The sequence below is a fragment of the Haliaeetus albicilla genome, chromosome Z, assembly GCF_947461875.1.
Source record: "Haliaeetus albicilla chromosome Z, bHalAlb1.1, whole genome shotgun sequence".
Lineage (NCBI taxonomy): Eukaryota > Metazoa > Chordata > Aves > Accipitriformes > Accipitridae > Haliaeetus > Haliaeetus albicilla.
In genome coordinates, this window is record NC_091516.1 from 49,235,806 (window position 1) to 49,259,713 (window position 23,908).

The 23,908-nt window shown below is 44.5% G+C and overlaps 1 protein-coding gene across 4 annotated transcripts in view; it reads right to left on the reverse strand.

The window, feature by feature from the left end:
• The window catches only part of FBXL17 (F-box and leucine rich repeat protein 17), a 290,036-nt gene extending 282,827 nt beyond the window's left edge, over window positions 1–7,209 (reverse strand). The window contains exon 1 of one of the 4 annotated variants that reach the window (XR_011323445.1): window positions 6,359–7,204. Coding sequence is in view for 2 of the 4 variants with exons in the window: in XM_069777471.1 (XP_069633572.1) it covers window positions 6,359–7,081 (723 nt within the window). In the remaining 2 variants the exon portion in view is untranslated. Of the gene's footprint in view, window positions 1–6,358 lie in introns of all 4 variants that reach the window. The other 3 variants (XR_011323446.1, XM_069777471.1, XM_069777472.1) reach the window with 3 other exon arrangements.
• Between the last annotated feature and the right edge of the window lie 16,699 nt (window positions 7,210–23,908).

Here is a 23,908-nt window from a genome sequence, read left to right on the forward strand (position 1 = left end):
ATTCGTGAGCACCTGAGTATAGGAAAGATATAGGCACTCAAGGCACACACCTCTGAAAGGACCCTCAATACACCCATAAAGGGAATCAAGCTAAAAATGCTCGTGATCAACAGAAATGTGTCTGCCAGGAAAAGTGATGGTGTGATTTCACATCACAGCAAGGATTCTTACGGCAAACTGTCATTAGTAGGAACAGTTCACTGGTCCCCTGCTCCTAGTTACTGGAATTTTTGCACTGGATTTAGTGAATGAACCCAGAGAAAGTCTTTTCAGGAAGCTGAGGAAAAGTTTTGCAATGTTAGACTGGTGTCGGCCAGCTGAATCAACTCTCTGCAATTGCATGGTCACTCTACAGAGCACAAAGCTAGCAGCAGGAACATGCAGCCACAAGTTACAAAAGGGAGAGAGACACTGCCCTTAACAGCCAGCCACTTGCTAATGGATTGCCTTAGCTGTAATGCAAAACACAGCTTTAGTTTCTGTCTGTAAGAAATGACAGGAGATGCTGATACCATACCTTTCCTTCTAATGGAAAGAAAGGGTTCTGATGAATAAGCAGGATACCTTTACTTGAAAGGGCTCATAAAGTTTTACTCCCCAACATCCAATTGTGTCTCACTAAAAGACACCTGTGCTGCTTCTGAATCACCGCAAGTTTAAAAACAGAGACACTAAAACATACCAAAATCTGTGAAAGACCAAACACAGGTCAGGCACCCTGAGCAAAAGAAACAAATGACTGAATAGGAAATGAAAGCAAGAGTTACATTTACTTTGTATTCAAACACTGCACAACTTGTAATCTATTAGTTTTGTCTATGCAATAATACATAGTTTCAGGGATGTACAGCAAGCCACGCAACACCTAAAAACATTAGGAGAAGTATTATCTGCCATAGGTGGTGAGTGTCAAGGCCTCTATCTGCCTTCAAGAAAAGCAGAAGTTTCATTCCAAATTTGTCTCCTCCATGACATAACTCATTTTATAATGTGAAAACCTACATGCTTACACAAAAGCCACCTTTTCACACACACGCACCTGTGGAAAGCAAAATACTTATTTTTATAATTCTGCAACAAGTAACAAAATACATCAGGACATCTTTTAGAACTTTATCATTGAAATAATGTCCATATACTATCTTTGCTTTTGTTACTACTCTACTGGCACACCTTTCCTTCACAACTGTGCCCCCCAGCTGCACTTCCAGAAGCTCAGGAACAGCACAGTGAAGTTAAAGCTGGTTCATTTCCCTACTGCAATCACAGGGTGACACTGAGCTTCCGGGGCAGGGGGGGTTGGGGTGGGGGAGGAGGGGGGAGATGTTGCTGTGTTGTCCATTGCTAGAGAAAGAGGAGTTCTACAGAATAATTAAGACTGAAATGAAAGATCATTTATCTCCCTGCATGAGCCACAGTTTCAAAACCTTTCCATTTTTCTCAATGCTATAGCTAAAAGTAAGGCTCAGCACAAACTCTAGACAGGATAAACTGATGGGAACAGCAGCGTAAGAAGGAAAGAAAGCTGGTATTACAACAACTCCATAAACTTGTGGATGAAGTCCAATCCAAATGATGCATTTTGATGCCTCTGCCTCCTGACTAGACCAGAAAAAAAAAATTACAACATAACTATAAACACATTGTGGTGGGTTAACCCTGGCTGGACGCTAGGTGCCCACCAAAGCCATTCTGTCACTCCCCCTCCTCAGTTGGACAGGAGAGAAAATATAACAAAGAGCTTGTGGGTCAAGATAAGGACAGGAGAGATCATTCACCAATTACTGTCACGGGCAAAACAGACGCAGCTTGGGAAAACTTAACTCAATTTATTACAAATCAACCAGAGTTGCGTAATGAGAAATAAACCCAAATCTCAGAACACCTTCCCTCCACCCCTCCCTTCTTCCCGGGCACAGCTTCACTCCCAGATTCTCTACCTCCTCCCCACAGCAGTGCAGGGGGACGCGGAATGGGGGTTACAGTCAGTTCATCACATGTTGTTTCTGTCGCTTCATCCTCCTCAGGGGCAGGACTCATGACACTCTTCCCCTGCTCCAGCCTCGGGTCCCTCCCATGGGAGACAGTCCTCCACGAACTTCTCCAACGTGGGTCCTTCCCACGCGCTGCAGTTCTTCACTAACTGCTCCGGCATGCGTCCCTTCCATGGCATGCAGTCCATTCAGGAGCACAGTGCTCCAGCATGGGTCCCCTGCAGGGTCACAAGTCCTACCAGAAAACCTGCTCCAGTGTGGGCTTCTCCCTCCATGGGGCCACAGGTCCTGCCAAGAGCCTGCTCCAGCGTGAGCTTCCCACGGGGTCACAGCCTCCTTCGGGAACCCACCTGCTCCAGCGTGGGGTCCTCCACGGGTTGCAGCTGGATGTCTGCTCCACCATGGAGCTCCATGGGCTGCAGGGGAATCTCTGCTCCAGCGCCTGAAGCGTGTCCTCCCCCTTCTTCACTGACCTTGGTGTCTGCAGGGTTCTTTCTCTTACATGTTCTCACTCCTCTCATCCAGCTGCCACTTCTGTGCCCGCTGCAACTTTTTTTTCCCTTCTTAAATCTGTCATCCCAGAGGCACTACCACCATCGCTGATGGGCTCAGCCTATGTATTATTGCATAGACAAAACTTGGCCAGTCTGTCTTAGAGCCAGCTGGTATTGGCTGTCAGACACAGGGGAAGCTTCTAGCAGCTTCTCACAGAAGCCACCCCTGTAACCCCCCACCACCACCACCAAAACCTTGCCACACAAACCCAATACACATGTATATCCAGTCTTTTCAGGTTTATTAAAAATAAATGCCAACGTTCAAAAGTCAGAAGACAACACCAAAAGTCTAGCTCTGGTCTATGAAACCCACTTCATATCACTCAGATAATCTTAAATGCAGTGCTGCTAGCACAGTGATAGCAGCACTGCATTTCCTATCAACATTATCAAAAGCAAACATGTTTAAGTTATTACAGCAATAATAATAACATGTAAGCAAACATGTAAGTTATTACAGCAAGGGAAGAATGAGAAAAATAAGTAAAAAAAGTTGAGCGAAGATGCAAGAAAAGAAGCCAGTAGTGCCTCAGATAATAACAACATATTTATGAAAACCTTAAGTTAAATACATTACACACATGCACATATACACACACTTTATCTTCCCTTCATACTGCATTAGCTCTAAGCTAAAACTGACAGGGTCTCTGCTGCAGGCACAGCATCATGTGTTCACTCTTTATAAAAATAACAGCAGCAAACTAAGAAAGAAGACATCAAAAAGGTCATCTATTCTAGCTCCTTCTCTGTTTTGAACCAAGTTCAAGCACACCTAGAACATCCCTGATAAGGACATCCCCCTTATTATTAAAAGGGGAATTAATAAATAAAAATCCTAACTCCTCACATAACCCCAGAGACAGGAAACCACCTTTGCCAAGACGTAAATGTTCTCACACTGTGTCATTTTCCAAGTGTCTCACCCAAATTTCCCTCACACCAAATTAAGCTTATTATTTCTTTTTATTTGACAAAGGACAGGAAAACAGTTGAACTTTTTATCAATTTTCTCCTAACAAAAGAGTGCATCTCAGTCTTCTTTCTGAACAAAAGTGTCATTCAGTTTGACTAGAACCTTCCAACTACCATCACAGGGCATGTTTCCATGATCTCTAGCTCTTGTCTGATGCCTCTGCAATTTGTCTGTGGGTTTTTTAAGGAGACCCCAGTGCTCACAAGCTAATGCAGTACTCTTAAGAGGTTTTAGAAGCACCAAGCACAGCAGAGAACTTCCTTTCCATGTTCTACACACTCAGTTCCTGTTAATACAGTTCAAAAGGAAATCTGAAGTGTTTGAATCAGCATTACTAAGTTCACTCAGTCTGCGGACCATTTTACACCAGTTAACTTTTTTGATTAAGCAGCAGCACTGCAAAGAGGTAACAGGTATAACAGGAAGATTTATTTCTGCTTTCCAGAAGTAAATACCAGTGAAAATGCAATAGAGACAGATTTTTGATATATAGCACAAAGTTTTGAAAATTTAGTGGTAAATAGCACAAGATTTTGTAATCTTCTGCACTGCATGCTTACAAACAGCTCCTTTATTTCTTTTCATTCACATATCTGTCTAGGTTACCGTCAAGTTGACCTATCTAGAATTCCTTAGTTCCCCTCAGATTTTAAAGAGAATGGATTAAACTACCCTTTAGTCAAAGTAATTACCCTCATCCACAAAAATTAAATATGAAATTTTGCCCACTATGTATCATGGTTTCCTGATACGTGTTTCAGTGACCAAATGAAAAGCAAATCAACCTACAAGTTTGTTAGATCTGTGGAACTGCAGTTCTTTTATCCCCTGATACTGTTGAAGACACCCTCTTCCCCAGCTAAGGGAACAGGATCAACTGGCATGTTGCACTATGAACTTCCAAACTCAGCAGGGCCCATCTGATGATCTGCAGGCCAAGTTCAGTCTGACAAACCCTTCCATCCAGCCCTGTATCCTTCACTTAGGGGAGACTTAACAACTACTTAACAACAGAACAGCACCTGAGCAGCCCATGGCAGCCACCTCTAAGTAGCCAGCTATTACTTAGGAGTTCCTACAATGTTTCTTTGGGCTTGTCTTTGTCAGCCCACAGCACACAGACACAGGTGACAGCCACTCCTGTGCTAGCACCACGGCGTCAGGAGGTCACAGAGATAGGAATCAAGGGAAGGAAACATCAAGAAACCAAAGATCTGGCTCCTGAGACTTCTGAGGATGGAATCTCTGGTCCTTGTATTAAGGCTCGTGTCTCCACTACCTACTGTGAAAAGTTTAGTAAAGACTTTGGGACCTGGCAATGTATGCCTGCAGCCCAGAAAGCCAACCATTATCCTGGGCTGCATCAAAAGAAGTGTGATCAGCAGGTTGAGGGAGGTGATTCTCCCCCTCTACTCTGCTCTGCTTTCCTGAGACCCCACCTGGAGTACTGTGTTCAGCTTTGACACCCCCAACATACGAAGAACATGGACCTGTTGGAGCAAGTCCAGAGGAGGGACACAAAGGTGATCAGAGGGCTGGAGCATCTACCCTACGAAGACAGGCTGAGAGAGTTGGGGTTGTTCAGCCTGGAGAAAAGAAGTCTCTGGGGACACCTTACAGCAGCCTTCCAGTACCTAAAGAGGGCCTACAAGAAAGCCCGAGAGGGACTTTTTACAAGGGCATGTAGTGACAGGAGAAGGGGTAATGGTTTTTAACTGAAAGAGGGTAGATTTAGATTAGATGTAAGCAAGAAGTTCTTGACTGTGAGGGCGGTGAGGCACTGGAACAGGTTGCCCAGAGAGGTTGTGGATGCCCCCTCCCTGGCAGTGTTCAATGCCAGGTTGGATGGGGCTTTGAGCAACCTGGTCTAGTGGAAGGTGTGCCTGCCTATGGCAGGGGTGTTGGAACTAGATGGTCTTTAAGGTCCCTTCCAACCCAAACCATTCTATGATTCTGTATTTCTCTCTCACCTCCTTATAATAAAATGGCACAACTGGAGAAAGGATTATAGTTGAGATATTCTATCTGTATCAAAACCCAGCATACGAAGGCCTTTAGGCACCTGTATAATCCAGTTAACAAGACACCTGGTCAGAAATCTGAAGCTAAAAGTCCCGTAATGGACTAGGATACTACAGAGCCAAAAACCACCAGTGCCTCCCCCCCCCCAAAAAAAAAACCAAACCACAAAACCACCAACACAATCCATAAGTCTAGCTAAGGATTGAAGGGTAAACTTTCTTCCCAGTCAACACTGAAAACTTATCTATGTAGTTCTGACCTAAACAGAAGCACTAAATACAGTGATTGTCCCCCTTGCTGTGTACTCCATCAGCGATGTAAGAAGATATCTGTGAGGGCCACATTCTGAAGCTAACCGGTACGAGCCAAAATATTTACAGGGCAGCTTCCGGAATAGTTTTAGTTTTGTCGGTCTTCATCTCCAGCTAACGACTGACAGGGCCTTTTACAACGACAAACCAGAACAAAGGTAAAAGACCCCTACCGAAACAAAACCAAAAACCCCATCTACAACCCCGTTCATCTCCCAAACGCCAGGGGACCGAGGTCGGCTGTTCGCGCACCTGCGCCGGCGGGCCGCCCCGCTCCCCCCCACCCCCGGCCCCGCCAGGCACCGCAGGCGGCGGCGCGGAAGACGACGCGCGGCCCCAGGCCGGGCCGGAGGTGGCAAAAGACCCCTTAGGGCAGGGCCGGCCGCCACAGCCCCACCGCCTCCGGCTACCACATTCCACCGAGCCCGCCCAGAGACATCGGCAGCCCCGCGGTCCCCCGGGGGCAGGCCCAGCCCGCGGCCTCCCGGCCCGACCCACCTTGAGGAGGATGGAGGGCGGCAGATGGTTAATGTTTGGGGTGAGCGCCAGCAGCGGCTCCCGGCAGCCGTCGCCGGGGTGTTCCTGCGGCTCCTCGCAGCCCGCCTCGCCGCCCCTCTCCTTCTCTTTCTCCTCCTCCTCCTCCTTCTCCTCCAGCGCGGGGGGCGGCGGCGGCGGCGGCGAGGCGGGCTGCCCCCCGCCGCCGCTGTCCCCGGCGGCGCCCCGGGCCGACGCGTCCCCACCGCTCGCCGCGGAGCCGGCCTCGGGCTCCGCGGCGGCGGCGGCCGCGCAGCGCGGCTGCTTGCTGGGCGGGCAGGCGGGCAGGCCGGCTCCCTTGCGCTTACACACCATCTCGGAGGCGACCTCGCCGGGCGGCCTGGCCGGCCCCAGGAGGCCCCGCACCGGCGAGGGCAGCAGGCCCGAGAGGAGGAGGCGCTGGCAACGGCTCCGCGGCTCCCAGGCGGCGGGCGGCAGGCAGAGGAGGCGGCGGGCGGCGCGCTGCTCCGCGGTGGCGAGGGCCGCGTAGGGCGGCGGCGGCAGGGGGTCGCGGGCGGGCAGGGGCTGCTCCGGAGCGGGCGGGCTGGCGCTGTGCACGATGAAGCACAGCATGCAGGGCCCGCGCAGGAAGCAGCTCCGGCTGCGCGGCGGCGGCACCTTCCTCCCCCGGCGGCAGCGACGGTCCCGGCTCAGACTGCTAGCCTCCTTCGAGAGCAGGTGGCCCATATACGAGGCGGAAGAGCCCGCGGGGTGTCACCTGCGGGAGGCGGAGGCGGGAGCTGTCATGCTGCCGACGGGAGCGGAAGGTGGCGGGGCCAGGCACAGGACAGGACGCGACGCGGCGCCAGCAGGGAGAAGCTTCCGCTACCGCCGCCCTGACCTCCCGCGGGGGAGGCGAGGGGGCGGTGCTCCGCCGCCTGGGGTCCGCCCGCCCGGCCGTGCGGCGGCCACTGGCCGGGCTGGGAGGCGAGGGCGGCGGGCGGCGGCCCCGCGGGGCCCCGGCGGCGGGCGGCGGCCCCGGCGGCCTGTCCTCGGAACGGCCCGGCCGGGAGCTGCGGGGGAGCCGGTAACGGCTCCCCGGCCGGCGCAGGCCACCCCCCCGCCCCCGCGCCTGCGGCCGTACAGCTACACTGTGTGCCTCTGCATCTCCCAATCTGCAGTGTACGTGCATTAGTTAAATGCGCTGTGTGTACACATTTCAGCATGTAATGTATATGTGTCTGTATTATGATGTGTATAACACATACGGTTTTTTGAGTGCCTGAAATAAAAGGTTTTCTGGTCACAGTTCGTAGGGAAGGGTGAGGAGGCTCCTGCCCACAGGTGTCAGATGGTTCGCAGCTGTGCAGGACTGCGGCTGGGTTTTTGTAGTGTCGGGGTAACACAAGCTTTGAGACCACCAAAAGCGTTCCTCCAAGTTTTCTCCATCGACGCCACCTTCCCAACAACGCGCTCCAGCGAATACCTCGGTTTTGCTGCTTTAAATCACTGTCTGGCCTGGACCAGGGCCCATCATGGGCCACTGTGTCTGTCCACCCTGCCCCTGAGGATGCTCACCTCAAACTGCAGCGTGTTGGACCTCCCTGCGGGTGCGCAGGGGGTATAAATCTTTGCAAATATGGGCTGTAATGCTTTAATTAAGATTCTTTCCCCATGCCTAGCAAAATTCGTTTGCATGGTTCACCATTCCATTCTAAATTATTGATGTAAATTGACTTAGATGCATAGGTTTAGATACATGTGGAATTCCGTTTTTAGTAAAAGGTGTTCAGGGAGGGAGAAGGCAAGTTATAGCTAGAGTATATATGGTGCAGTACTACTGTTAAGTAAGAAAGGGCAGCAGAATAAATGCATAGTATTACATACTCTGAAGCACATCTTTTGGCCTTTTGCCCAGGAGCAAGTTACGTTAGGATTAAAATACCCATGATGCTATTATTTTTGTTTGTTACCTGTATTATTAGTCTTCAACAGCTCAGTAAAATTATGTTTGCCATGAGAAAAATACTAAATATATCATTAGATAAAAGTAGAGTAATAAAATATTTTATCTGGATTTATAACTCGCTGAGATCCATCAATATAAACTGCAGCAAATTTTGGCAAAAAAAAATGGCAAGGCCTTTTATTCCCTCAGATTTCAAAAATAAAGTTCAATAAGAACAAACAAAGGCAACATTAAAAGAAGACGAAAGTCCAAGTCAAGCCTTCAAACCAAACGGCATTCAGAATAAATGCTTGCAATGTCAAACATTCAAAATAAATCTTATCTTTAAATCTGGCTGTGCAGCTTCTAAATAGTCATTTTGACGTGGTCTTTACTTATATCATCACATACTAGTACTTCCTGCAGAAATGCTGGTGAGGGTGCCTGACTTACATGTCACTTTCATGTCTGATACTCTGATATATATATTGCCCTGTTATTTTGAGATATATACACACCATACATACACATATATATCATATATAGAATTCTTCCCATTCCTCTAATATTTGCCTTGACATGATCATCTCCGCCACGTCCTTTTGGAATAAGTTGACTTGTACAGAACATAGACAAGGACACATGTCAGCTCATCTTGTCTTTCCAAAGCAATTTCACCTTCTGATAATTTTCCTACCTAATTCTTGTCATTTTTTCTCGTGATAACTAAAGCTCAATCCTTGAATTTGGTCTTTGGGACACTATTCCTAATAGGGTTTTTGTTGCTATAAAGATTGCAGAATGAAAGAAAGAACACTAAGATGATAAACAGTTTTTGTACGCTACTTATTCCTTTAGTGCTCTGTCACTTAGTTGGTAACAAGACTTTGGCCCTAAAGATTACAGCAGAGCTCTTCCACTGGCAGTTTTATTGGCAGATATTAGAACCAAGAATATCTGCAGAACAACTTCTGCTGATTCAGTGTAACATATGTGATTTGTCTGCTCCAGCATGAGATACAAGAAATGAATTTTGACTGTCCACTGAGCAAGAATGAGAAACTGAGATAAAAATGTTTAGAAATAAATAATCTTAACTCAAGATGTATATTTTTGCAAACAGAGGACTTGTGGGGGATGTGATGGTTGGAGGACATCTTGGGCACAGTGGTCACGAAATGATAGAATCTTCGATTCTCAGAGGAGTAAGTAGGGGGGGTAGCAGACATGCCTTGGACGTCCAGAGGGCAGACTTTGGCCCATTTAGGGGCCTGGTTGACAGAGTCCCTTGTGATGCAGTCCTGAAGAGCAAAGGAGTCCAGGAAGGCTGGACATTCTTAAAAAATGAAATGTTAAAGGCACAGGAGCAGGCCATCCCCATGTGCTGAAAGATGAGCTGGCAGCAAAGAAGACCGGCCTGGCTGAACAGAAAGCTTTGGCTAGAACTCAGGAAAAAAAAGAGAGTTTATGACCTTTGGAAGAAGGGGCAGGCAACACAGGCAGACTACAAAGATGTAATGAAGTTATGTGGGGAGAAAATTAGAAGGGCCAAAGCCCACCTAGAACTTAATGTGGCTGCTGCAGTAAATGACAATAAAAAATATTTCTGTAAATACATTAACAACAAAAGGAAGGCTAAGGAGAATCTCCATCGTTTACTGGATGCGGGGGGAGACATAGTGACAAAGGCTGAGGAAAAGGCTGAGGTACTTAGTGCCTTCTTTGCCTCAGTCTTCTACGGTAAGACCAGTTGTTCTCAGGTTACCCAGCCCACTGCGATGGAAGACAGGGACAGGGAGCAAAATGAAGCCCCCATAATCCAAGGGGGAATGGTTAGTGACCTGCTACACCACTTAGACACATACAAGTCTATGGGGCTGGATGGGATCCACCCAAGGGCACTGAGGGAGCTGGCAGAAGTGCTCACCAAGCCACTATCAATTGTTTACCAGCAGTCCCGGCTAACCGGGAAGGTCCCAGTTGACTGGAGGTTAGCAAATGTGACACCCACCTACAAGAAGGGCCATAAGGAGGGTCCAGAGAACTACAGGCCTGTCAGCCTGACCTCAGTGCTGAAGAAGGTTATGGAGCAGGTCATCCTGAGTGCCATCACATGGCATGTACAGGACAACCAGGTGATCAGCACCAGTCAGCATGCGTTTATGAAAGGCAGGTCCTGCTTGACTAACCTGATCTCATTCTATGACAAGGTGATCCGCTTAGTGGATGAGGGAAAGGCTGTGGATGTTGCTTACCTGGACTTTAGTAAAGCCTTTGACACTGTTTCCCACAGCATTCTCCTGGAGAAACTGGCTGCTCGTGGCTTAGACAGGCATACTCTTTGCTGGGTAAAAAACTGGCTGGATGGCCAGGTCCAAAGAGTGGTGGTGAATGGAGTTAAATCCAGTCAGCAGCTGGTCATAAGTGGTGTTCCCCAGGGCTCAGTACTGGGGCCAGTTTTGTTTAATATCCTTATCAATATTCTGGACGAGGGGATTGAGTGCAGATGTATATTTTTGCGAACACAGAAGGACTTGTGGGTGATGTGATGGTTGGAGTAAGTTTGCAGATGACACCAAGTTGGGAGGGAGGGTTGCTCTGCTTGAGGGTAGGAAGGCTCTACAGAGGGATCTGGGCAGGCTGGATGGATGGGCCGAGCCCAGTTGTACGAAGTTCAACAAGGCCAAGTGCCGGGTCCTGCACTTGGGTCACAACAACCCCATGCAGCGCTACAGGCTTGGGGAAGAGTGGCTGGAAAGCTGCCCAGCAGAGAAAGACCTGGGTGTGCTGGTCAACAGCTGGCTGAATATGAGCCAGCAGTGTGCCCAGGTGGCCAAGAAGGCCAATAGCATCCTGGCCTGTATCAGAAATAGTGTGGCCAGCAGGAGTGGGGAAGTGATTGTTCCCCTGTACTCGGCACTGGTGAGGCTACACCTTGAGTGCTGTGTTCAATTTTGGGGTCTAGAGCACAAGTCTTAATAGGAGGTGCTGGGGGAACTGGGGTTGCTTAGTCTGGAGAAAAGGAGGCTGAGGGGAGACCTTATTGCTCTCTACAAGTACCTGAAAGGAGGTTGTAGTGAGGTGGGTGTCAGTCTCTTCTCCCAAGTAACAAGTGATAGGACAGGAGGAAATGGCCTAAAGTTGCACCAGGGGAAGTTTAGATTGGATATTAGGAAAAATTTCTTCACTGAAAGGGATGTCAAGCTGCCCAGGGAAGTGGTTGAGTCACCATTCCTGAAGGTATTTAAAAGATGTGTAGACGTGGTGCATAGGGTCATCGTTTAGCAGTGGACCTGGCAGTGCTAGGTTAACAGTTGGATTTTATGATCTTAAGGGTCTTTTCCAACGAAAACGTTTCTATGATTCTATGGTTTTGTGTTATCTGAGTTGTGAATGCTGTTTAGGAACTGAGACTCTGTTCATAGCTTATTCATAGGTGTTGCAAATCTGAACTTACCTGTGAAAGTTGTTGACTGGTTATGCTCCATTTGTAGAAGAGCTATGGCAGCAAATGCTTTTTGCTGTTCTAGTTAAATGTTCTCTGGTTACAAGCAAGAAAAGAACATTCCCCACCCTCCCACCCCCCTTCCCATCTTGCAGCTGATGTGGCCATGCTGCCAAACTTAAGTGTAGATCAAGCATAGAAAATTAGAGAATTTCATTATGGGTGCACAAAAGAATGTTTGCATGATGACTTGCTTGGGTTGTCTTAAAAAATGCAGCACAGTATAAATATGTCAGGTAAAATGCATGAAAAGTATGTCATTAACTAGACACTGTATCTGAATAGGCAAAGAGTCCCCAGGTGCATGCTTGAATATATATGCTAATTATGCAGCGTATTGGTAATCTCTTTGAAAATTCAAAGCAAATATGATATGTTCATCTCAGTTGAAGGTGACAAACTACTTCTGAGAGTATTAATCACCAAGGACGGTTTTCTGACTCAGCCTTGTGAGGACGTTGAATTGGAGAGGTTGGGGGAGCGACTTTTTTTGGTTTTCTTAAAAGCTTTTCCATCCCCCAAGCCCTCTGCCTAAAAGCCAGACAGAACAAGCAGAACTTGTAGGAGACTGAAAGAACATTGAGGATATGGCAATCATCAAAAAAAGGACAGGTTATCTCATCTGAGATAACTAGTTATTCAATTAATCTGATAAAAATTCTGTAGATAGTAGATGCATTAGACTTGAACTTTTCCAAGTTACTTCAGCTAGTAAAAGAAACTCTGCTTTTAAAAGTGCTGCCTAAAGTATTTATTACACTGGTTAAGAATATTTGCTAGCCAGGCTCAATCCACAACAGGGGTAAAACATAAATTCACTGTCAATAAAATTACAGATAGCACAAAGATTTGTGACATGATGACAAACGATGGCAGAACAGTCACAAAAAATATCATAAGAATTTTCAGTTACTTCTTTTTTCTGGCACAGAATTAAATACAATTTTGTAGTTGATGTCTCTTTTCTATAGTGTTACAGTAAGACGAATTTATTCTCTTTATCTGTGAAAAGACCAATTCTTGGTTTTAATGTCTTTCAATTTTCTGGATCCCTCTGAATTCTTCTTTAGAGGCATCTCTTTGGAAATGTTAACTCCTGTAAATTGTATATGCTAGTAATTTTTTGCTCTAGAAGATGTCACATTGAAAACCAGCAGCAATTCAACTGGTAGAGTGGCTTTTGATTATGACAGTAACACATTATCATCATTTTTTAAGCCTTGCAAACCAGGGATTTCTCCTAATGACTTCAACCTCCCTTACCAAATTTTTTAAATAATAAGTAGCTTCTAATTTCTACTTGCTGCTGCTCATTTTTTCTGCCACCTCTGCCCATCTGTTAGGTTGATATTTTAATTTACTGAATTCATCTCACCACTCCATCAGGATAAGGATTTAGCCAATTCTGTCAGTAATATGTAGAATCATGGGTTTTGGTCATCTGATAAATGCTTTGAAAAGGTCACCTGTGTGCAGTCTCAGAGAGTGAGATTCAACTGCCTACAAATAGTTGTAGCACTTTCTTAGATATGCCAGGTGACAGCTGTCTGCAAAGGGCTGGGGTATGTGATGGAGGAGGGCACAGCTATGGCCTGAGGGAGCACCAGCTGCCTTATGGTATCCTGTGTTTACACAGCTGAATGACCCCCTGTAATGTATGGAGTGTCAGCAGATCATTTTTTTACCTATCAGTATTCTGTTATGTAGCCATGTGCTTTCTTTTGCAAAATCCTATTTGATTCACTGTTGTACTGATTTGGCTGGGATAGAGTTAAATTTCTTCACACTAGCTGGTATGGGCCTATGTTTTGGATATTTTTCTGAAAACAGGGCTGATAACACAAGGATGTTTTCGTTACTGCTGAGCAGTGCTTACACAGTGTCAAGGCCTTTTCCGCTCCTCAGATTGCCCCACCAGTGAGTAGGCTGAGGGTGCAGAAAAAGCTGAGAGGGGACACCGTTCGGACAGCTGACCCCAACTGACCAAAGAGATATTCCAGACCATATGGCATCATGCTCAGCAATAAAACTAGGGGGGAGTCTGGTGAGGGGGCTGCTGCTTGGGGACTGGCTGGGCGTCAGTCAGTTGGTGGTGAGCAATTGTCTTCATTTGCATCACTTGTCTTTCTTGGGTTTTATTTTCTTCTTCTTTTTTTCCCCTTCTCTTTTCCTTACCACTACTATTATTGTGATTGTTATTGTTACTACTATTATTTCTTTTTAATTATTAAACTGTTGTTATCTCAACCCATGAGTTTGTTTCTCACTTTTACCCTTCCAGTTCTTTCCCTATCCCACTGGGGCCTTGGCAGGGTTGTGAGTGAGCAGCTGTGTGGTGCTTAGTTGCCGGTCAGTGTGAAACCACAACAACTATGTTTACCATAAATATGTTCAGTATGTTTATTACACCTCTAAGTAGATTGCTTCTTTTAGGGGTTTTATGCCACCATTATCTCAGAATGGAATATTTTGTACAGGTGGTCCACTGTCACAGAAGATTTAGCAGACATGATGCATATCAGAAATTATAGTATTTCTGAAGTTGCCCCATGTAATAAATTTTTTAAACATTGTAAGTAGGCAATTTACAAGCCAATGATGCTCTCAGGGTGCCATGGAGGCCACGGCACCAGGGACCACAGGGAGTCCCCATGGGGCAGGCAGGGCAGGACAGGGACTCACTAGCTGTGGGCAGATGTAACCTTTATCCACAACCTAATTAACAGCATTCTTTTCAAATATCTTTATTACTTAAACATACTTCTTTGTGTCTAGTCATCTAGCTGTTTCAATCAAGTAAGTCTTCGAAGTTCCCCAAGGATTTGCAATATCAGGCTTGCCAATGTGATGCCCATTTACAAGGGTCAGAGGGAGGATCTGGGGAACTACTGGCCTGTCAGCTTGACCTTGATACCGGCGAAGATTATGGAACAGTTCATCTTGAGGGCACTCACATGGCATGTGCAGGACAAACAGGAGATCAGGCCCAGCCAGCATGGGTTCATGAAAGGCAGGTCCTGCTTGATCAACCTGATCTCCTTCAACGACAAGCTGACCTGCCTAGTGGATGAGGGAAAGGCTGTGGATGTTGTCTACCTGGACTTCAGCAAGGCCTTTGACACTGTCATGGCATACTCCTTGAGAAGCTGGCAGCTCATGGCTTAGACAAGTGTACTCTTTGCTGGGTGAAAAACTGGCTGGCTGGCTGAGCCCAAAGGGTTGTGGTGAATGGAATTAAATCCAGTTGGTGGCAGGTCACAAGTGGTGTTCCGCAGGGCTCAGTATTGGGGTCAGTTCTCTTTAATATCTTTATCAGTGATCTGGATGAGGGGATTGAGTGCACCCTCAGCAAGTTTGCAGATGACACCAAGTTGGGAGGGAAGGCTGATCTGCTCAGGGGTAGGAAGGCTCTACAGAGGGATCTGGACAGACTGGATCTATGGGCTGAGGCCAACTGCATGAGGTTCAACGAGGCCAAGTGCCGGGTCCTGCACTTGGGTCACAACAACCCCATGCAGCGCTACAGGCTTGGGGAAGAGTGGCTGGAAAGCTGTCCGGCAGAGAAAGACCTGGGTGTGCTGGTCAACAGCCAGCTGAATATGAGCCAGCAGTGTGCCCAGGTGGCCAAGAAGGCCAACGGCATCCTGGCCTCCATCAGAAATAGTGTGGCCAGCAGGAGCAGGGAGGTGGTTGTTCCCCTGTACTCGGCACTGGTGAGGCCACACCTCGAGTACTGTGTTCAGTTTTGGGCCCCTCACTACAGAAAAGACATTGAGGTGCTGGAGCGTGTTCAGAGAAGGGCAACGAAGCTGGTGAAGGGCCTGGAGCACAAGTCTTATGAGGAGCGGCTGAGGGAACTGGGGCTGTTTAGTCTGGAGAAGAGGAGGCTGAGGGGAGACCTTATCGCTCTCTACAACTACCTGAAAGGAGGTTGTAGTGAGGTGGGTGCTTGTCTCTTCTGTCAGGTGGCTGGAGACAGGATGAGAGGACATGGCCTCAAGTTGAGGCAAGGGAGATTTAGGTTAGATATTAGGAAAAACTTTTACTGAGAGGGTTGTCAGACATTGGAATAGGCTGCCCAGGGAAGTGGTTGAGTCACCATCCCTGGAGGTATTCAAAAAGCCCGTAGACAAGGCACTTCAGAACATGGTTTAGTGGGCATGGATGATGGTTGGACTTGATGATCTTGAAGGTCTTTTCCAACCTAAATGATTCTATGATTCTATGAGTCTATATTTGTAGACAGCTGGAGAACGCCAAATTCTTTCCATTGCTTTCACTCTTCCATCTGAAGTTGAAACCCCTTTCTCTCAAAACACCATCCACTACCGTTTCTGAACTGTGAAACAAATTCAGTCTGATCAAGATCTCATTTCAAAAGGAGAATGGTGAAGTACCATAAATAAGCTTTAGTTTGTTTTTAATAATCTAGGCAAGACTTTTGAAATATGAACATACATATATACGGAAGGCTTTAGACCATTTTTCAAGGTGCTAGACTGTTCTTTTTCTGATAGCCTGCAAGCACCAAACAAATTTTAAATTACAACATTGAATGATAAGTGAGAAACATAGGGAAGTGCAGGGTGCTTCTAATGCAAGGTTTTTGACACTGGATGTCAGTGTTGCTTCGTGCAAGGGAGGCATGGCAACCACTTGCTGTAGATGCAGAATGAAATAGTACGTGACCAAATAAATATCTATATCAACTGTGAAATCTTCACTGCGTTAAGGTCAGAAGGAAGATATAACTAACAGTTCGTTTCTTCATTATCACTGCTTTTATTTCATGAAATTAGAAATCATAAAACCAGTAATGTTGGAAGACTGAAAGCTACTACAGCTAACACCATCCAGGAATTAAGCAGTAAAATCCCCTCAATTGATGATATTAAAGGTTTATTACATATATAGCAATAGATTGTGAAATGTTTCAATGTTATCTCTGTACGTATTTAAATAGGCCACACAGAGTGATGACCCAAGACTAGGATGGTATTTAATTTTTGAGCTACAAAAGAACACAAGAAATAATAATTAAAAAAATAGTTATGATATTGTATCAAGTCGTAATACCCATAAGTGCATGTTCATCTGGATTTCAGGACTTAGGAATCTGGGTCTACAAGAAATTTTTGGCCATATTGCCATAGCTTGTTGCTGGCTGACCCACCAACAGGTCATAAAATTACCAATTCATGAGAACAGGTTCTCAGAGGATGGATTAGCATTTAAATGGTGTGTTAGGAATGCCATTGAGAAATAGGTGGAAGGAAGTAGCAGAATTTCCACCTTGGATTTAGAAACAGTATAAAAGTAGGTACAAAGTAGAGACCCAAAGGTTTTCCTTATTGGTACTTTTTTTGTTTTAATTGATATTTTTACAAAAATCTGTTGTAACTTTCTCATCAAAATAAGTATGTGTATATGACAATTATAGTGTGGATAGCTTTCAACATTTTTATCAAGGCAGTAAGTTATGGTGTCTGGTTGGAAGTGTGTTCACAGAATGCTAAAGAGAGATCTAAGCCTCATTTTTCCCAGGCACCTTATGTGCACTTCAAGCTCCGTGATACAGTGGAAAGTTTGTAATTTGAAAGTAGTAACTCATCCCACAAATGAACATTTGCACATCTGAGAACAGCAAGACATAATGCCTGATAAACAGGTGATCTCTGCGTAAAAGGCATAATGACTTAATATGTATGTTCTGAGGCATCCACTGTTAACTTGACAGATTAAAGACTATGTCCTGTTTTCTGATCTTATGCATATATTTAATCAACTTTCATCATTTCAGAATCTATATAAAAATATAAGGCTGAGAGGCAACTCCAGAGTCAGTTTATCTTCCGCCATCATGGTCAGTTACTTTGCACAATCCTGTTAACTACATTTGTTTTAGAGTGGTTTCAAGGATTCATGAGAAGGTAAGCACATATACACTGACTTCAAGGGAGAAGACAAGCATTTTATTAACTACAGACACGCGTTATGCTAAGGCTATCTTGCAAAGCAATTAACATACTGACCCGAGGGCCATGAGGAAGATGGACCATCCGTACATTCTTGTGCCGTCTTGTGCCGTGAGTTCAGCCCAGCAGTTGGTAGGTGCCAGCTTTACGTGGGCGTCCCCACGGAGGCAACGGTGACCTTGCCATACACCAGCCCGCCACTATTTGGGAAATCCTGGTATTTATACATTTGCGGAGGAATGGGTTTCAACACACGTGGCCAGCGGGTGTCAAAACACGCCTCGGTTGCAACATAGGGAGCTTATGGCACATGCGCCCACGGGCCAGGCGCGCTGCACGCGCCATAGCCATCCCGTCTATTGGCTCATGGGCTTTGTACACGTGGCATATTATCATTATCCAGCAGTCACACCAACCATGCTCTAGCTAATAGCAAGATAGTGCAAGGCAAGCAAAATTATGTGCTAGGCCTTGTATTCTTCCATTGTTGCACTTCCTTATTTCCATGGTCAGCATTTCAAACAATAAACAATAAACCATCTGTTTCCTGTGCTGACTGCGCTTTTCTCGGCTATCTACTTCTCAGCCAGTGTCCATCCACAGACCAAAATTCCATCTTTTAACCCCTCTGTACACAACATTTATCAAGCTCCATTTTAAAGCTAAGTATCTTTCTTGGTCTGACCACACCCATGGAAAAGCTATACTACAATCTCACATCTTTCATGATTCACCTACTTGTTTGCAGATTAAATTTATTCATGATCAATTAAGCTCCTAATTTCATCCCTTTATAGTTAGTTTGTACCAGATCTGCAACTCAGTTTGCAAAGTTCTGGCATCAGTATAGCCTTGTTCTTTAGCCTTCAGTGTGTTAATTGTTTTGCAGTTGATTTTATCTCAATGAAAGCTAAAACAATGCTGAAAAAACCCTGAATAACAGGAATTCTAATTATTGTGCCTATGCAATTGATGTGTTGGGGTGCTTGCACATGACCAACAAGCAGTTGGGTAACAGAGTAAGCAAACAAGCTGTCTACAGTCAAAGCAAAGTGTGTACACTATGCATATGATATTGATATGACAAGGATGTGCAGACCAGCTATGAAAATAAAGAATTTAAGATATAGAGCATGAGTTGGTCACATGGGACTGTACAGGACTGAAGTCTGAGTGCCTGCTTTACCTACAAAGAGAATATTAAACAGATAAACAGATGATGGAAAACCGTATCTAACAGAGACGCGCAAGGTACTGACAAGCTGTATATAAACAGAAGCTGCAAATTTGTTTTGAACTGCTAGATGCCATTGCATGCTGTTTGGTCACCAGCACTCAGTATGGTTATTGTTACTTGTCATACTACCTGAAAAAAAACCGGAGTTTTGGACAGATTCTTTGGCTGAATGTCATATGAAATCTCTCTTGGGTGAGAGGAAGAAACTCTGGAGCAGTACATATTAATACAGTCTGCAGTATAAAAGGCCAGCCCTGGAATACCTGAGTCAAGGTCCCACAAGCATTAGCAGAAGCCAGCGTAAGAGGCAGAAGATCCTTTGCAGTGAGGTGACGTTGAAGATCATGCCTTCATCCATGTTATCTGGATGTCTACTTTGTAGCCCCACTTCTTTCTTCCTTGTTCTCTTTCTGTTTATGTAGAGCACTATAGAAACCCAATGGAACTGCAGTCATAACTGAAATACAAATTTTGAAGGGTATGTGCTAGTAAAGAAAAAAAATGCATGTATAGAGTAAAGGCTGTAGATAAGCCATAAAGCCTGTAATAAATTACACAAAAGTAAGAGCTAGCACAGACCTACCTTGGGTACCTGTACCAGCTTTGGCTGGGATAGATTTAAATTTCTTCACAGGAGCTTTATGGGGCTATGTTTTGGATTTTGGGCTGAAAACAGGGTTGATAACACAGGGATGTTTTAGTTCTTGCTGAGCAGGGCTTACACAGCATCAGGGCCTTCTCTACGTCTCACACCACCCCACCAGCGAGCAGGCTGGGGGTGCGCAAGAAGCTGGCAGGAGACACAGCTGGGACAGTTGACCACAACTGACCAAAGGGATATTCCACACCATATGGTGACATACTCAGCAATAAAACTGGGGGAAGAAGGAGGACAGGGGGGACGTTCAGAGTTATGGCATTTGTCTTCCCAATAATGATTAAGCATGATGAAGCCCTTGTTTTCCTGGAGATGGCTGAACACCTGCCTGCCAATGGGAAGGAGTGAATGAATTCCTTATTTTGCTTTACCTGCATGTTTACCTATTAAACTGTCTTTATCTCAAAGCACAAGTTTTCTCACTTTTACCCTTCTGATTCTCTTCCCTGTCTTACTGGGGGCAGTGAGCGAGGGGCTGTGTGGGGCTGAGGTGCTGGCCAGGGTTAAACCACAACAGCACCTTTAGTCAACATGAGTATGAATGGAGGCTCCCCAGTCCTCCATCCCTGTAGACCTACAATTTTTATCAAGCTGCAAAGGTTACACTGCTATGAAGCTGTAAGGTATTGCTGGTGGAGAGCAGATCTCCTCAGCTAGAAGACTACCTGATATTTTGTAATACTACAAATTCCTATGAAATTTCTTACTGGCTTTGCTTCACAACAATTTACAATGTCAAATTTTCATAATTCAAATGGCAAAATGTTAATTTCTGAGGATCAGAAGAAGTATGCTCCTGTGCTCCTCCTTTCTGTGGGAGGGGCAGATTCAACAACAGTTGTGAGTTCCTGCTCCTGATGGACCAGGAGGCAATTTTTTCAGAATGAGGAAACTCCAGGCAGTAAGATAATTCAACAACATTCATGTTCTATGTTACATACCTTGTAGAGGTGCAAGGAAGTGCCCAAGAGGGCTAATTAAAAACTATTGAACACCCGAGAGCTCTACTTAGTTTACAAGTTTGTCCAAGGAAATTAAAAAAGGGAGTATAGGAGAGACTAAAAGAACTCATAGATCTTTTTTGGACACGAAAAGCTTAAGCAGAAACAGGAAATAAAATTTGGAAAATGGGAAGACAGGGCCAGCTTTTACATAGGCCCAGAAGAGAAACAGAATTTGAGGGGACTAAAGTCTTATCGCCCTATCCTGAAAACTTAGTAGAGATTCAAATCTCAGGCTGTGCAGTGTGGGAGGTTCGTATTTCAGTATGTTTTTCAGAATTAGGTGGAGAAGTTGGGGAGAAGGTTTTTGAAGTCATTATATGTTTGATGAATTATATCATAAAGCTTCTAAAGATACTGTTTTGCAAAAAAAGTGGTTCTTTCGAGGGTGGGAGGAATCACTTTAAAGGATAAATTCCCCAACACAGGCTGCATATGAAAGTATAAAAGCATATTCCAACACAGAGAAGACTTTCTCTGAGATCAGAGAGCTGACACCTAGTAAGAGTTTTCAGTTTTAGAAACAGCACAAACAAGTGAAACATCACAAAATCTGTGAGGACATAATCTAGAACTTGACTTTTCCTTCACAGGATATAAAGGAGTATAAAAAGCTTATCTAATTTTAACTGAGTTGCATGCTTCTTTGAAAACGCCAGTCAGGATCCAGCTGCTCTTGACTTGTTTTTTTGTTCGCTGGCGTTCTGATGTGTTTGCACTGAATACAATATGTACGTATTATCACATCATATCCTGCCAGTATAGCAAGATAGCAGTTCACATTATGAAAAAAATATTTGGGGGAAAATATAAGTATCTGATTTTATGCTCTAATAAGGAATTTTAAAAAATTTGCACATCAGTTTAAATTAAAGACTTGGCCACTTATCTATACATTTACAGACCTAGTCTTCATTTCAACTATTGTACTGTCTAATTCATTATGTGGTTCTTAAGGCTGAATACAGCAGGTCGTCTCAATTTCAGTGCACTGTAAGACAAAAAGGAAATCTAATGTTACTGCTCTGCTGAATACTTCAGTAGTCTATACTGCACAATTTATCTGTTTGCTGGGGTAAGTTGCCTTTTCTAATTTGTTCTGCAGATATAATCATCTGATGTTCAAATGCCATCTTAAAGTTCTACTTTGTTGACAGGAAGGAAAAAAAATGTATAAATATGACACATAATTTCAACCCACTTAATTGTAATAGTTTACACTCTGCTCCTACAATGACCTGCCTATGTGTTTGACTACATGCAGTATGCATACTCTGAAGTGTTTAGCTGTCAGGGTCTCAAGTATGTCTAATCTTAACCACTTATCTCTCATTACAGCAAGGGAAATAGTTGGATGTTTTCATTAATGCTTAGCCCAACATAACAGCTAGGTGTGTTTGTGTATTGTAACCCTATACCTTAAGGAAGGCGGCAACCTCTCAAGATCCCCTTCCATCTTACACAAGGTATCAATCCTTTATCTGGCAGAGCACAGAAGTAACAAGTTTTTTGTTTGTTTGAGAAGACGTTCTACTTGGCGATTAAAAAACCTTCTAACTGGTAAACATGAAACATGGTCTGCCTGAAGATGGCAGTATTTGATTTGAAAGAATAAATCCTGGTGAGAACTGCAGCTTGGATCCTGTTTTATTATTCATCGTACCACAGCGCCTAAGTGACAGGCTGTCAATAATTAAAGGGAGGGTAGGAGAAAAGAGGGCACATGTTTCACAGTCTTCTCACCTGCCATAATTTTTCCTTCTCTCTCAGCATGAAGATTCTCTAGTGAGCATGTAAGTAATAATCAATTTACAGGCATTACAACACCTGCATTCCAGTCTCCAGTAACCCTTTCCTAGGAAATCCTTCATTTCAGGGTGGGGTTTTTTGTTCGTTTTTTAATAATTTGCCAATTAAGTTTTGTCCTATAATGACATGCTGTAAATTGTCAGCACTGTATGGCTTCTATTTAAAAATTTTTTTAAGTGTTTGAGAATACATTGAATTTACATTTGAAATACTAAAAATAATTTTGTATCCAGATATTTAAAGATTAACTATGAAGTACCATGTTCAATTTAAAATTATATACAACTTTGAAGGGGCTACTGCCTTAGGAGAAAATAAAGTTAATAACTTACTAAGTACTCATTCTAGATTTCTTTCAGTAATTCACAGAATCATTACAGTTGCTTTGTAGCAAATTTCTCCTTTAAAAAAAGTGTCATGAGAAAACCTTGTGTAAATAACCAAACAAACCAGCCCAAATCAAAATAAAAGCTATCTTAAGCAGAATACTCGGGCTATTCTTATTTTCAATGTATCTGTGGAAATCCTGCCTGTATTGTGCATAAATGCTTTTTTTCACCATCCCAAAGCATTTATTTCACTGGGTTATATGAGTATATGAACATCTTTTTATTGCTTTGATTAAAGACTCCACAATACTCCAGAGGTTCAGTGCAAGTCATAAGTGGACGTTATAACTACAATGCTCCTGGCTGATTACAGAGTTGAGAAATTAGTTTCTGGTAACAAGGTCACCTTTTATTATTTATGACTATTTCTTCCAAAGTAGAGTTGTGATTCCCAAACTGGGTTATGAGGCTTGCGAGATCAGAGGAAAGGTAAAAGTTGGGCACCCAACCAATACTGGATTCATAAATCCTCTCGTCATCATAACCAAAGCTAAACTCTTGTGCTCATAAATGCGGTTCTCTAGACCATGAGATTAGTTGTGCATCTTTTATGGCAGATTTTGGCAACCTAACAGATGTACTTCTAATCCCTTAACGTGGGAAAGGCTAAGCATGTGACCTTATACTTCCTCTAAAAGATGTGGCGTCTTCTGCTCCTTGCTTATTATCTATGGAAGAAGTTTGCTTTCCATCCTGGGCTTGCTTACGGTACTTTTAAGATCACAGACTGTTTGCATCCATTTGATGTACTAGCATGTGCTGAACATGTCCCTATTGTCACACTCAAATACTGCGTGTCAGGAAAGGGGCAATAGCTTTTTAGGGCTCTTGCAGCTGAAAGTGAATATGAAATGCGACCAATTCTGTATCAGTCAAGTTTAGGTCACATTAGAATTCACCTTGAAACAGGTTTATGAGCATTTACAGCCAGCAGTTGCCTGCTACTAAGACGTGGCAGGTTAAGAGTGGAGAGCTGTATGTCCACCCTGCCTGCTATCAGGAGACTGACTGCCTGCTGCAGGACTAGAGATGTACCCCTTCCCTTTCTCCTG